General features: G+C 43.1%; 1 protein-coding gene across 3 annotated transcripts in view; it reads right to left on the minus strand.

Annotated features, from left to right (window-relative positions):
- Positions 1-12,254, minus strand: part of PACRGL (parkin coregulated like) — a 32,177-nt gene extending 19,923 nt beyond the window's left edge. For 2 of the 3 annotated variants that reach the window (XM_039540967.1, XM_039540965.1), the window contains exons 1-4: positions 12,099-12,254; positions 9,539-9,684; positions 5,968-6,128; positions 1,105-1,172 (exon numbers count right to left, since the gene is read on the minus strand). In XM_039540967.1, the coding sequence (XP_039396901.1) occupies positions 1,105-1,172; positions 5,968-6,111 (212 nt within the window). In that variant the 5' untranslated portion in view covers positions 6,112-6,128; positions 9,539-9,684; positions 12,099-12,254. The remainder of the gene's footprint in view (positions 1-1,104; positions 1,173-5,967; positions 6,129-9,538; positions 9,685-12,098) is intronic. The other variant, XM_039540968.1, reaches the window with a different exon arrangement.
- Positions 12,255-15,740: the final 3,486 nt, after the last annotated feature.

Here is a 15,740-nt window from a genome sequence, read left to right on the forward strand (position 1 = left end):
ACCTGTTTTCTGGTCACTATTGCATCTGCTAGATAAGTCTGAGTTGGCAGCATTATCTGTACAGAAACCTTACTGCATGTTCCACAATGACAAAGGTGGTGCTGAGAACTCCAGAATCATTTTTCACCAAAGCAAACTCTCCTTTCCACGCTTCACAGGAGATTATTCTTCCCTCATTCTGTCCAAGGCCACAGCATCCTACTGAGAAGCTGTTGCACATCTTAGATGTCAGAAGAGCATTGAAGTACATAGTTATTGAGTTGGCATTGAGGTTATTGTTACTAGTTTCTTTCTACAAGTTTTGGAATGACTTATCTGGAGGCAAGCAGGAAAAGGGGGCGTGGCCAGCATGAGTAGCGCTGCAACCTAAACTGCCTCTGGAAACTGCAAAGTGGAAGAGAGCAGCCCAAACATAACAGAGTTGTGGAAGATGCTGCTAGCAGTAAAGAAACTGATCATGTAAGAAATGTTCCATTCCCTGCACCTTTACTGCAGGCAAAAGGACTGGCAATTGCCTACTCACTAAAATGACACCAAATGTAATTCTGTTCTGCTACTGTGAGGAAGAAAACATCTCTGTATGAAGAAATCAACAGCTTTCACAAAGTAGACTCAAATTAATTCTGTAAGTACTTCACCATTTTTGGAGTGGTACAGCCTCTACATCTATGTATGATAATAAATAACTAAACAAATGTTGAGTGATTACTTCCTTTTATCAGAGGGGTAGTTTGTTTTTGTGGATACAGACTATGAAGAATCTGGTGGCACCTTATAGACTAACAGATTTATTTGGGCATAAGCTTTTGTGGGTAAAAAACCCACTTCTACATCTGAAGAAGTGGGGTTTTTCCCATGAAAGCTTATGCCCAAGTAAATCTGTTAGTTTTTAAGATGCCACCGGACTCCTCATTGTTTTTGCTTCCTTTTGAGAAGAATTAAATATCAGAGGCACCTTCAGAGATCAGTAAAATCAAGTAGCCAGAGAACATACACGTCAGTGTATAGTTTTCATCCTACACTAAATGAGTCTTGATCTATTTAACTGCACCTAAGACTACTGTCAGAACAGATTCAGTTCAATTGGTTTTAAAAATTCATTACCTGCAAGGTATACCACCTTTAGAATAAATGGCAGAAAACGCAGAAGGAGCTTTTGAATGATCCCCAAACTGGGTGGACAAAAAAGTAAAATACATTATTTACTCACTAGCATAATATTTCAGTTATAACCATTATAAATGTACTTCAGTATTGCAGTTTAGAGAGAAATGTGACAAACCACCTTGTGATCAGAAAACAATTGTAAAGGATATTGCAGAGACTAGATGGAAAAATAATTCTAACATTTAACTAAATAAAAAAGTAGCCTCACAGCAGTATGTTACTACTGTTTTGTTAAGAAAAAATAATAAATATGCTCATCCTTGAACTTTTCATTTCCCATCCCATTTTTCTACTTTCTCATGCAAGCAGTCCCACTAAAGTCAATAATGGCCCCATAGAGGCGGAGGGGTCTCTTCACATAAGTGGGGACGGAGCATGGCTTCTGGGCTCTCCATGCTCCCCCAGATGGCACACAGACATCACAAAGCCTGACTTGACCGAAGAGGGGATATGAGTTGGACTGGGTGGGGAGAAGTGGAGGAGGAGGAGGATATTGGGACAAGGAGACTGTGAGCCAGTGAGGGTGGGAAGAGAGACTGGATGAGGAGCCAGGGAAGAGACTGGGACTGGCTGGGCAAGGAGACCTTGGCGCCATTGAGGAGGAGTTGCTGTGCAACCATAATTTGGCCTCCTTGTGCATATATGCCAGGGGTCAGCAACCTCTGGCACGCGGCTCGCTAGGGTAAGCACCCTGGCGGACCAGGCCAGTTTGTTTACCTGCTGCGTTGGCAGGTTCGGCAGACCGCGGCTCTCACTGGCTGCAGTTCGCTGTCCCAGGCCAATGGGGGCGGCGGGAAGTGCCATGGGCGAGGGATGTGCTGGCCACGGCGCTTCCCGCAGCCCCCATTGGCCCGGGACAGCGAACCACAGCCAGTGGGAGCTGCAGTCTGCCGAACCTGCCAACGTGGCGGATAAACAAACTGGCCCAGCCCGCCTGGTGAGCTGCGTGCCAGAGGTTGCTGACCCCTGATATATACTATGATACAATTCTTCCCTACATGACCCCCTGCCTCATTCAGTGCACACGATGGACCTGCAGTGGAGATGAAGCAGTATTGTGCAATGAAGGAGGCTGGAGGTAGGACACCTGCCTAATTTTTTCAGAAATGTAATGAAGGATACAGAAGATTGGAAGAAGATAAAAGATTGTCTCATAATTAAGGCAGTTGAATGCTAACATGGAGAACTGGATTCTATCCCTGCCTCTTCCTGAGAGCTCCTATATGAGGATGCTAACTGATCACTTAAGCCAAAACTTTTCCTAGATGTTCACTGACAGTGTGTTCACTGATTGTGTGTGCACAACCTGAGACTCTGGAATACTATACACTCACAGCTGGAACTAAAGTCAATGGGAGCTGTGTTTTTGATCATATAGAGCAGTGGCTCTCCCTGGGAGTACTCAGAGATCTTCCACGGGGTACATCAACTCATCTAGATATTTGTCTCATTTTACAACAGGCTACGTAAAAAGCACTAGTGAAGTCAGTACAAACTAAAATTTCATACAGACAATGACTTGTTTATATTACTCTATATATTATTCACGGAAATGTAAGTACAATATTTATATTCCAATTGATTTATTTTATAATTATATGGTAAAAATGAGAAAGTAAGCAATTTTTCAGTAATAATGTGGTGTGACACTTTTGTATTTTATGTCTGATTTTGTAAGCAAGTAGTATTTAAGTAGGGTGAAATCTGGGGGTACACAAGACAAATCAGACTCCTGAAAGGGGTTCAGTAGTCTGGAAAGGTTGAGAACCTCTGATATAGAGTGCTATATAAGCTAAGTGCTCTGAAAAATCCAATCCTAGGTGTCTCATATTGGACATACAAAATTAGTAGATACTTTTTACTTTAAGTTCTTTGTGCCTTAATTCACCACCTGCAAAATGGGGAGAATACCACCTCACCTCACAGAGTGTTGTGAAATAAATTATTGCTTGTGAATCTCTCAGATATTATAGTGATGAGCACCACAGAAAAGTATCTGAGAAAGTTAATAAATTTTACTTCAGAGCAGGGTTTTGAATAGTGAGGAAAGTCTAGTGTCACATGTTTAACAACAAGACTAAAAAGTAACAACAAATACCTGCTCACTCAGTGACGCTGTAAATTCTGTGCACTGAATGAACCAGGAGCCTTGTGGAAAAAAAATAGTATGCAATCATGTAATTAAAGATTGTATCATAAAGCACACCCATGAGGAGTCTGATTAAGGTTGCAGTCTGCCATTTCCTACCTCTTGAGTGCTTGATTTTGCAATGTTAACTCAATTTTAACATAATTTTGTGTTTAATTTCATTGTATGTTGGCTTGGATAACAGTGAATTGATGAAACCACGATATTTTTCACAAAAAGAGATGCTATTTTAATAAAATTGTTCCTTCTAGACATAAGCTTTCAATTTTTGGTACTGGCAAGTTGGCACCTTTCATAAGCATTACGCTTGTAGTCTCTCACTGGCTTTCCATTCAGCCTATGGTGTTACCTACTGTAAACTGGTAAGCTAACTCATCAGCGCGTGCACCACAGAACAGTCTCCAGCCATAAGATTTCAGTCTCCTTTTCCTCAGGGTTTCGGCTTTATTTCTTCAAAACAACACAAGTTCAGTATATTGAATACTTCCCTCTTCACTAACCCAGAGTCTTCTGCAGGGGACTAACTACTCCATGACCAAGTCATAGCAAGCCTCTCCCATCTAATTTATAGGCTGCTCCTTGCAGGATTACTCTCTACAGGACTATTACCTGGAAATTTCACATGAACTAGACTCTCCCCCTTGAGCCAGGGACTCCTGCTCCTTCCTACTCCTGACAACTGTCACCAGCAACTGATCTATTTGCTGGCTTTTATGAATACTAGATGATCTTCCAGCTATCACCCAATGTCTACCTCAGCTGGGAGGCAGCTGATCAGTCACAGGTGAGGCTAGACCCATCTCCTCTTAAAAAGAGTGACAACTACCTTGTACTGAAAACCCTTTAGACTTTTTTCTGTGTGTGTGTGCGTGTGTGTGCGCGCTTATTTTTTAAAAGGAAAAAACATAAGAGAAAAAACTGAAGTATTTCTATACAGAAAAACCAATCCTAGAAATGTAGAGTTTGCTGTCAAATACCCTTGTGAAAAGGATAAGGAATCAGATACTGTTTACCTCAGGCATTAGGGCTTGCAGACCTCAGAGAGTGAATGATTAATAACAAACGTTAAGAATCTAAACTCACAAATCAGATGAAGTGTCTCCAAGCATAGAAAACATATTCCTATTATGGAAAAAAGTGCTTTCTACAGCAATTCTCAAGTAAGGAAGAAGATAGTCTTGAAAATGATGCTGATACTCACAATAGCTTTGCCCACTCTTTCTAGATCATGTTACCTCAGAACAGTCAGGGATGAAGGTTTTAACAGAAACAATCATAGGTATCCTATCCACTTATTCTGTCAGTCTAATGCTGACAGTTCAGTGAAGACAAGAATCTTAAGTATATTGGCACTACATTTTTTCTGCCTTAAAACGAAAAAGTAATCTCTAATCTACCTTCAAGAAAAATAGAACTTCCCCAAAGTAATTCCTACAGCATATTTTTCAGAAAAAAGTCCAATCTTGATTTAAAAAAATGCCAGCGATGGAGAATTCACCATGAATCTTGGCAAACTGTCCAATGGTTAATTAATCTAACTATTAATGTCCACTTATTTCCAGTATGTATTTGTCTAGCTTCAACTTTCAGATATTGAACTGTGTTATACCTTTCTCTACTAGACTGAAGAGCCCATTATTAAATATTTGTTCCCCATGAAGGTACTTATAGACTGTGATCAAGTCACCTCTTAACCTTCTCTTGGTTAAGCTGAACAGATTGAGCTCCTTTAGTCTATCAGTGTAAAACATGTTTTCTAAGCCTTTAATCATTCTTATGGCTCTTCCTGCCCCTCTCCAATTTATCAACCTTCTTACTGAATCATGGACAAAGTATTCCTGCAGTGGTCATATCAGTTCCTAATACAGAGCCAAAATAACCTCTCTACTCCTACTTGAGATTCCTGTTTGTATGCATCCAAAGATTGCATACTTTGGCCACAGCTATGGGAGTTCATGTTCAGTTGATTATCTACCACGACCCCCAAATCTTTCTTGGAGTCACTGATTCCCAGGTTAGAGTCCCCTAACCTGCAAGTATGGCCTGTGGTCTTTGTGTCTAGATGTACACATTTATATTTAGCTGTATTAAAATTCAATTACTTCAACTATTTGTAAGTTCAGAATTGGCATCCTCTTTCTTCAGGAACAATAACTGGAAATAATGCAGTGTCAAAATTTGATAATTATGTCCAACAAGTTTTGACAAACACATTTAGTAGACATTTGCAGTAGGTCAGCACCAAACTAGTACTCAATGTTGGTAGTGATGTTCAAAATCAACGCCCCAGTAAAAAATAGTGGAATTTATAACATATCTTGGTGCTATTGTTAAGTTTTTCAGGCTGGGTGAACAAGACATGGTAACCTTCATATCATAAATAGATCCACTGTCGTTTCTGCAATTGAAAGGGCTTGTAACTTATTTTTGAAACAGTTTACATTCTGGAAAATATAGGACAATATAAAAGAAGATCTAAGCCCTAGAAAACAATAGACCTTCTGTGCTCAAAGATTTCTGCTGTCCCAACTGAATGCTATATTTTTTGTGACTCTCTCACTCTCTGTTTGGCCCTACTCATTTATGCTGGTACAGAAGGTTGGCTGTTTCCAGGAAAAATTAATTTGTTTAGAAATACCATCTCTACATACCGGATCAATAGTTTTGGGGTTAAGTTTATCACTAGGCCTTGGTTGTGGCTTAACCGCAAGGTCTGGAGAACTAGATGAAGGAGACGAAGATGTCTTGCTTTTCTGTATTGCAGTTTTTGGTTTTATTTGGAAACCTGATGACATTCTTTTATCATAAATTCCTAGAATGAAAAAAGGAAACAAACCTAAAAAACAGAGTTCTCATTCACACTTGACAGCAAATTAAGAACTTCAATCCTGATTTTTGTTGTGTCCAAATCTCACATTCTTGGGTGTGCAAGGAATGCAGGAAATATGAACCAATGCATATAAATCATGTATTGCTGAACACCCAAAACAGTGCAGGGTGCATACCAATCACTCCATTTTTCAAACAAACACCTCCACATCTCTTTGTTTCCTGCATTGTTGTCCTTAACCACTCTGCTAGAGTGACACCTGTAGCAAAGTTTAGTAAGTTTCACTCTGCTGCCAGTGCCCCACTTAAAGCACAAAGCTGTTCTCTGGAGGGAGGAAGGGAGGGCAGGTACAAATACAACAGAAGAGGAAGCAAAAATATTGGAAGGGATGGGAAAGATGGGGAAAAAAAGAGAATTTAAGTGCAAGGAGTGATTAAAAAATATTCTGAAATAGAGCAAAATCAGAGAACAATAAATAGGGAGAAAGATAGACATGAAGAAGAGAAGATAGACAAAATGGGAAAAGAACAGAAAATGAAGACAAGATTTCAAAAGAGATTTCAAAAAGTAACTTTCAGAATATAGAACACTTTAAAAACTAACAATTAGAAAACATGTACATATAGTGTATTAAATAAACAAAATACTCAAAGTTTCAAAAATTAGTTATAATGCAGAAAACACTACTCTAGTATCTTTTTAACAGGGGAAATTGTATTTGTAATTTAACATATCAAATCTTCAGTGTGAAACTTTAATGAAGAACCCAGATTACTACTGAGGAAAGATATACAGTCTCTGATATCACTTCATACTTAAAGAAAGATACAAGAATTAACATTTTCAGAGTTATAAGTTCTTCAGAGATACAGGGTTTTGTTTTGTTTTTTTACAAAAACATTTAAAGTGATTTGGTGACGTATACAATGATTTAATTCAAAATTAATTGTGTTGGTCCTGCTGGGATAGTCCAAGTTCCCTTGCTCATAGTATACATTGTTAAACGACTCAATAATTGAGTCACTGTCTACTGAGAAAACATTTACCAAATCAATTCTAGTTTTGATTTACACCTTGGATTCTCCTTCACGGTTTTTCTTTTTTTTTTCCCCTCAGAATTCTGGCATTCCATGACTAAGGCTCCGTGTTTGTCACAGAGGTCACGGAAGTTACGAATTCCATGACTTTCTGTGACTTCTGCAGCAGACCCATGCAGCTGGCCTGGGAGCCGCCTGAGCAGCTCAGGCAGCCCCTGGGCCAGTTGCACTGGCTGCTGTTTGGGCAGTCAAGGGCCCCCCCTGCACTCCAGCAGCATGAGTTTGGGTGTGGGAAGCTCAGGGCTTGGGGTGCAGGCCAGTGCTTACCTGGAGGAGGGGGTCCCCTCTCTCAACTCCCCTAGCTCCATGTACTGCCTCTGCTGGCAGCCAGGCACTGCCCCCACAGCTCCCATTGGCTGCAGTTCCCAGCCAATGGGAGCTGCAGAACCGGGGCTTGGGGCGGAGCGGAGGCAGCACATGGAACTAGGGAGCTAGGGCCACTGCTTCCCAGGAGCTGAGTAGGGAGCCTGCCCCAGCCCCACCAACACCACCACTCCGCCCCCAGCACCTGTGCCCCTCCTCAGCACCCGCAGCGCCCCCCCAGGCCACGACTCACCCCCCGAGCACCCATGTCCTCCTCCCCAGCACCCCTCTGGGCCATGCCCCCTCCCCAGCCCCCATGAGGGCCCCCTCGAGCATCTCCCCCCCGCTCTAGTTTTAGTCAGGGGTATTTTTAGTAAAAGTCATGGACAGGTCACGGGCCCGTTAATTTTTGTTTACTGCCTGTGACCTGTCCATGACTTTAAAAAATATGAATGCATCCACTGTATTAAAGCTAGCAATGATTCCACAGATAAAAGTGACATTCCCATGTAACAGAATTATTTGATTTTGTACATACTCAGAGTTACAAAAAATTAGAGTTATAAATTGACCGGTCAACCACACACCTCATTTGGAGCCGAAGTACACAATCAGGCAGCAGAGACATCCCTGCCCCCCTCCCCCACAAAAAGCAAATACTGTACAGTACTGTGTTAAACGTAAACTACTAAAATAATAAAGGGAAAGTTTAAAAAAATATTTGGCAAGGTATGGAAACTGTTTCTGTGCCTGTTTCATTTAACTTATGACGGTTAAAAGCAGCATTTTTTTTCTGCATAGTAAAGTTCCAAAGCTGTATTAAGTCAATATTCAGTTGTAAACTTTTGAAAGAATAACCATAATGTTTTCTTCAGAGTTACGAACATTTCAGAGTTATGAACAACCTCCATTCCAGAGATGTTCGTATCTCTGAGATTCTACTGTAACTTGCTAGTGCAAATTTATTACCACCAAACTTCTTATTACCACATCATACTTAATGTATTTCTCCAAATGCCAGAATAATTGTTCTCTGAATGGTTTCCATATTATAAAAGCTCCAAATAGTAAAACAACAAAATTTAAGATTAACATTATGTTAATATGTCAGGCAACCAATTCAATATTGCTCTTGGTGCCAAACTTCAAAATCTACATTCAGCCATAATGATGGTCTTGCTAAAAAGTAACATTAGCAATAAAACAAGAAACCATATTTAATACGAGAAATGTGGAATTTATTTACCTCAGCAAAGCATTCAGGAAGTTCACATAATTAGAAGCATGTTCCACCAGGTAGCAAGCATAGGGAAAATACAGTATTTGCAATCTATTTTAATATAGTGCACCAATCATTTAGTTTAATATTGTTAATTAGCTTAACATTTGAACATGCTTGCAGATTGTTGGAAGAGCACATTTTAGAAGAAAAATATTATAATGTAATAACTAGCATGGTCATCCATAGTAAGACACTCTAAATCAGTTTCTCTTCTGAGAATTAGTTAAGCCACATGATAAAGATTTCAGCAGAGAAGAAAGTAGGCAACAGCAAATTCTAATATTCCAGATGTAGTGACCTTACCAGCAAAGAAGAATAAGAATTAAAATAAAATATGTGGCTATGGGTAACAGAAAAATTTCAGCACCTGGGGACAAATCAAGGTTGGAGTTAAGGAAGATAGTAACAGAGTTAGAATTACAAGAAGGGCGGGAGGAAAATAATACTTTACCCAAGAAGACTTTTGAATTTGAAGTTAGGAGTTGACTGCACAACAGAAATGTATAAATGACGCACATTTAGGAAAGATCAGAGAGGAGAGGTACAGTGAGATGCATGGAAGTGATGTCCAAGATTAAACTAGAAATAAAAGCATCCCAATGGTAGATAACAGGCCTAAGTTAAAAATCCTTAAACAGAAATAAAACAAGCAAGCATGAGGAAAAGTTTCAAAGCAGAAGAGGAGAGAGTTAAGGCACAACTATACATACCTCCAGAGCGATCAATCCAGTGGAGGTCAATTTATCGCGTCTAGTGAAGACGCAATAAATCGACCGCCGAGCGCTCTCCCGTCGACTCCGGTACTCCACCAGAGCGAGAAGCATAGGTGGAGTTGACGGGAGCGTCAGCAGTCGACCTACCGCAGTGAAAACATCGCAGTAAGTAGATCTGAGTATGTTGACTTCAGCTATGTTATTCACATAGCTGAAGTTGTGTAACTTAGATCGATTCTTTCCCCTCCCCCCCCCACCCCCCAGTGTAGACCAGGCCTTAGAGTCACAGACTTAAGTGAGTCATTCAGGAAAGGTAGAATCACAGTATCTGGTGCTTCAAATACTAACTTGCACCTTTACCTAGGGCAAGTAGGAATTCTCCCTGCAGAGTGGGAACAGGAAGCCATTGGCCAGGCTATAGAAAGAAAGGAGCAGAGTGGCCCAAGCAACACTGGCTTCTTTAAAACACCCAAAGGAAATATTGAGCAGAATTGTAGTAGTGAGGCTCTAGTGAGCTACCACAAAATTGTTGGAATCTACTCTCAGGCACACTCTGGACACTGTGGAAATATGAAGGAGGAACATTAGCATAGGGGCTATCTAACATGTCACACAGCACCCTCATCCCCATTCATAAATAATAACCTAATAATCTGGGAAGTGGGAAAAGTTAAGGAGCATTTCAGGAGTTTGGGGAAATAAGGTGGAGGCAGAGGGGGAAGCAATATTGCTTTCTGCCCTTCTCTACCTGAAGAATCTTCTGTGGTTCGCAAAGCAGGACTCCCATCTGATTGGCCACAGAAGATTCATCAGATGGAAAGGGGATGTTTCAGATGGGGTTTTATGTCTAGGAGTGGTATATGCAGAGGAGTGAAACTATAAGGTCAGGTGGAGAATTATAATTCTATGGAGACATAGAGAGGGGACTATTGGTATATGGAACATATGAGGAAGTTAAGGTCTATGGAGTGCAGGGGATTATGTAATGAGTACACATTCTCTATACAGCATATTTGAGTGTTAGATTTATGGGAGGTATATGCAGGGTTATATGACGAAATCAGCAAGGGCATCTACGGGAATGTAAGCAGAACTTTGGGGGCGTATATGTCATATAGATCTATGAAATTTTTGCATGGTTCTATGTATGTACAGGGTTGCATAGGAAATGTAGGCAGCTGAGGGGGTATGCACGGTACAGGGGAGAATGTGTGGTATGAGTCTATAGGCTATGTGTGGGGATCTGGAGGGGTATGCAGGGTTACAGAACTATAGGGAGCATTTTCAGGGCTCTGTGGGATATAGACCAATGGGGGTGTATGCAGGACTCAGGATTTGGGATTGTGAGGATGTTTTCAGGGCTCTGTAGGATGTGAGTAAGGTGACCAAAAGTCCTGTTTTGGCCAGGACAGTCCCTTTTTTTAAGCCCTGTCCCAGACATCCCGACTTTTTCGGCAAAAATGGGTATTTGTCCCATTTGCTCCTGCCAACTGAGCAAACAAAACAAATGCCCATTTTTGTCAAAAAAGTGGGGTGTGGACGAATGTGCTGGGGGACAAGTTGCGATACCAGCTCCATGCAGGGAGGGAGTCAGGGCTTGGGAGGAGACCAGGCAGGGCTTGGGTGAGCAGCAAGGCCAGACCCGTGCAGTAGGGGCTCAGGCAAACAGCTTGGGACAGGCTCACGGGGGGGGAGAGGGAGGACACTTGGGCTGGGCCCATGCTGGGTGGGGGGAGGAGGCCTAGCCTCACGTGGTGTCCCATTTTCCCTTTGGGAAATAGGATCATGCTAGATGTGGGTCTATGTGGCCGGGTGTTTGCAGGGTTCTGCAGGGAGTGTGTGGGTCAAGTCCATGGAGGGTGTTTGCAGGGCTCAGGGTGGGGAGGACGCAGGGTTCGGGTTTCTAGGAGATTTTAAGGAGCTCTGCAGGATGTGGGTCCATGGGGGTGTCTGCAGAGCTCCGGGTGGGATGCAGATTCCAGGCCGCGAGGGGGGTGTCTGCAGGGCTCTGGGGTAGTGGCGGGATTCCCGTCTATGGGGGTGTTTACAGGGCTTGGGGGATGCAGGGTTGAAGTCCCTGGGGGTGTCGGCAGGGCTCTGAGGTGTTGCTGGGGCTTTAGTCCAGTGGTCGGCAACCTCTGGCAGGCTCGCCAGGGAAAGCCCCCGGCAGGCCGGGCTGGTGCGTTTACCTGCCGCGTCGGCAGATCGCGGCTCCCACCGGCCGCGGTTCGCCGTCCCAGGCCAATGGGTGCCGCGGAAAGCGGTGCGGGCCCAGGGATGTGCTGGACGCGGCTTCCAGCAGCCCCCATTGGGGGCAGATAAACAAACCGGCCCGGCCCGCCGGGGGCTTTCCCTAGCGAGCCGCGTGCCAGAGCTTGCGGCCCCTGCTCCAGTCTACGGGGGCGTTTGCGGGGCCCCAGGTCCGTGGAGGAGCGAGGCTCGGTCCGTAACTCCGGCGGTTACAGTCTGTCGGGGGAGGAACTCTCGGACGAAGCCCCCAGCCCGCCACAGTAGCGCCCTGCCAAGCCCGCTCCCGGCTGCGCGCCGCCACCCTCACCAGCTTCGCCAGACGCCGGGGTTGCGCAGCGACACCTCCCGTCCCGCCGGTTGCTAAGGAAGCTCTGCTATGTCTACGGGCTGCGGAAAGGCCAAACTTCCTGCGAAGCTACTGCAGGCGGGGCTGGGGAGCGTGCGTGGATGTGGGCGGGGTGGGGGATGTTCAGTCACGAATCTCCCCCCTACAGTTATGTGTTATAGTCCCGTCCGTCCTAGCCGCGGGGCGGGGTTGGGCTGGTCGCCCACATTCACCCTGCCGGGGCGGGGAGCTCTCCGTGCCTCAGCCTGGCTGCCCTCTACACGGGGCAGGTTCCCCACCAGCTCAGCAAAGCGTTAGCCAGGTTCTGGGACTAGGGCGCCCGTGTCCTTTCCTCAGCTCTGACTGTTGCATTGCAATCATTGTGCCCGCCAGGGCCGGCTCCTGGCACCAGCATTCCAAGCTGGTGCTTGGGGCGGCAATCTGCAAGGGGCGGCAGTCCCTGTTCTTTTGCCCCCAAGCAGCGTGCCGAATTGCCGCCACGGAGGGCAGGGCAGTCCGTGTGCCCTTAGGGAGGCAGGCGCGTTTCCACGGTGGCGGCAATTCGGGGGCAGCTTCTGGGGACAGACTTGTCCGCGGCGGCTTCAGCTAAACATAGAAGCTGCCGCCGAATTGCCGAAGCCGCGGTAACGCGCCTGCCTCCCTAAGGGCACAGGGACTTCCCCGGCCATCTGCAGAGGCACTTTGGCGCGCTGCTTGGGGCAGTGAAACTGTAGAGTTGGTCCTGATCCCCGCTAAAGAGTTATTGCTCTGGGCAGCTAATGGCACTTGCTCAGGCCTGTCCCCACCAGCCTGGCAGCTCCCTTTTGGGCTCCTAGGTGTAATCACTGGCTGTAGGATATTCTCCCCGAAGTCCTAACCTTGCAAGGATCTGGGCAAGAGCCCCTGTGCCCATGTTACCCCCACACATGCCCAGGCTGCCGCTAACAAGAACCACGGGGAAGTCAAAATGGATGAACGCAGGGCCTGGGTTTCTCATTTTATTCCCACAAATTTGTTCCACCAGACCAGATGACAATTTTAAATGGGACGAAGATAGGGTGCTAGTTGAACCAACTAGCCATTGCTGTGTGCATTGGTTCCGTGTCCAAAGCTGAATGACTCCTTAGAAGTCATCCTGCAGTGCTAGAAACTTTGTGTTGTCTGTCAAGCTACTTTAACTGTTCATAAAGAAAAATAAAGTATCAAGAAACAGAGGATGCATCTTGAACAAATCAAAACTTAAATACTTGGTTTCCAGCTTGTAGATGCACATCTATGGGAAGAAAGGTTAAAGGAAAGAAAAAGGAAGACTTTCAACATATGCTGTGCTATGTAGTTGTGACTTGAATTAGGCTGGTGAAGCCAAGCTCCCATTTTTCTCCAGTAGGAAGACAAGATAACACCAGTGGCTGGGAAGTATTTTTAGTTTAATTTTATTTTTTAGCTACAGAGTAGCAATTTGCAGACCAGGATATAAATTCTATTTGCAAGTACTTTTGGATAAAAACATTCCAAGAAAGATATTATCTGAGCCACCAGTTTTATCTTCCAGCTAACAGTTCTCAGTGTATCAACATTTGACAGTTATAAGTTTCTTACAATATTTGCTGGTAAGCCTGTGTAGTGAGTAACCTTTCCAGTGAAGACTACAGTTTTTCTTTCCCAACAGACCGAATTAGATATGGCATGTTCACTGCTCTTTAAGAGATACATTTGATCTTGAACATATGCCAGTGAATTCCCCAAGCAGGACACTTTTCTTTTGTTATTGCTTAAATTGTGAAAGGTGTGTGTTATTCCTTGAAACTCAGTAATACACAATGAGAGACTTTATAAGACTTAAAAAGAAATTGGATTAGACAACCTAGTCATTTGGTTTTCTTCAGTAATAGATGGGAAAAGGCAATAGCAATGCTGAAACATAGTTATGGTCTGTCTGACCAGATTTTGGTCAGCGCTGGCATTTTGGAATAAGCTTTATCCAGCAAAAATGATTTATATCTTCCAATGACTGAAAGCTGGAGAGAAAAACATAGTGACACATTTGAACTCATTTGAAACACACTGGCTGAGAAGAGGTTTTTATACAGAAGAGGAAGACGATAAAAATTCTAAATAAAAAGAAAATGGTCCACCCCAAAGTTCCATTTCCTAAATTTTTAGCTGAAACTAATCAGAAAGTCTAGTAACTTCAGGTAACTACTTCATGGTTCCACATTATTTAGGGAAATTTTAAGTTGAGACCTAAATTTTCAAAAATAGTAAGTAACTGCCCTCTGAAAACTAGATTTCTTTTAAATGCCTCAACTTGAACACCCGGAATCACTACTAGAAAATGTAGGCTTAAGTGTTTATCCTCATTAAGAGTCACCAGTGCTGCCTTTCTGAGCCATGATCCTTTTTTGCTTGGTGTTGGTGATATATTTTTGTACTGAACAGCATTATTTCTGTAACAGCTGCGTGGGGTGACACCACCATCTATAGGTATACAATCTCTCTTGCAAAGGGAAAATTGCTTATTACAAGGTAAGGGAAACTTCAATTAAACATCCTGTTTAGGAAAACCAAAGCATCACTGAGCCTAAAGCACAATATAGCTTTCCTCATCAACAATGCTAGAGATGAGATAACTATTGTGCTATGACTATTTTCTGGTCATGTCGGAATTCTTATTGCAATCATTTTAGTATAGGTTATAATCATTTATAAAATTGCCTGCATTCTTTAACGTTTGCATTTCAAAGCCATTATATTTTATGGATATTTTTCTAATCTATTTTATTTTTCATGAATCAGAAAAATGTTTGGAGAACACACATGGATGCCTTCAGACAATTTTGTTTCTTCGCATATGATCTTTACTGTGGTATATTGAGGACTGTGTTGGAACTGTAAGCCATTGCTTTAAGAGTGCAGCTGTGGGGGAAATGGCAGGATGGCCTCCAAAGACAATATCTTTCTCTTGGAGAGCTTACAAAATATGGCAATTGACACAGGAACTGCAATTTGTCTCTCTGATTGAAAAGTATACAAACTAAAAAAACCTCTAATTTGGATAAGTGAATGCACTGTGGGTAATATTACATTTAACTGAGGTTTGTAGATATCTCTGCAAAGTCGAAGAGAAAGAGTTAGGGGGAAAAAAGATGAGAATATGACTAATTGCAAGTAATCTTCTCCTGGAGGGGAGGGGCGGGGGAATGTGTATGTTTATGTGTATGCATGCACACAGAAAGTCATGCAAATGCAACCCAGCATTGGAGCCACTTCTTATGTACACAACTCTTTACTTTGTGCAGGCTAATGCTTTACTTGCTGTCTCATAATGAGTAAGATATCTGGACAGACTTAAAGTGACTGATAACTGCCTATACAGTACAATTGTAGACATTCACTTTAGTAGAAATAAACTGTGTCAATAAGGACACAACTTGCAAATATCAATAATAAATGTGGTCTTCATTTAACCTGTATACCCATGAGGGCAACTGCACTGGCATGGGGATTCATTACACTGCCTTCAACTGGGGAAAGCACTACCACAACTACCTTCTGCAAAGGAAAAACACCATTAATTTACAGCCAGGGACCCATAAAAGTCCTACTAATGGAGATTACCCGATA

The sequence above is a fragment of the Mauremys reevesii genome, linkage group 5 (genome assembly GCF_016161935.1).
Source record: "Mauremys reevesii isolate NIE-2019 linkage group 5, ASM1616193v1, whole genome shotgun sequence".
NCBI lineage: Eukaryota > Metazoa > Chordata > Testudines > Geoemydidae > Mauremys > Mauremys reevesii.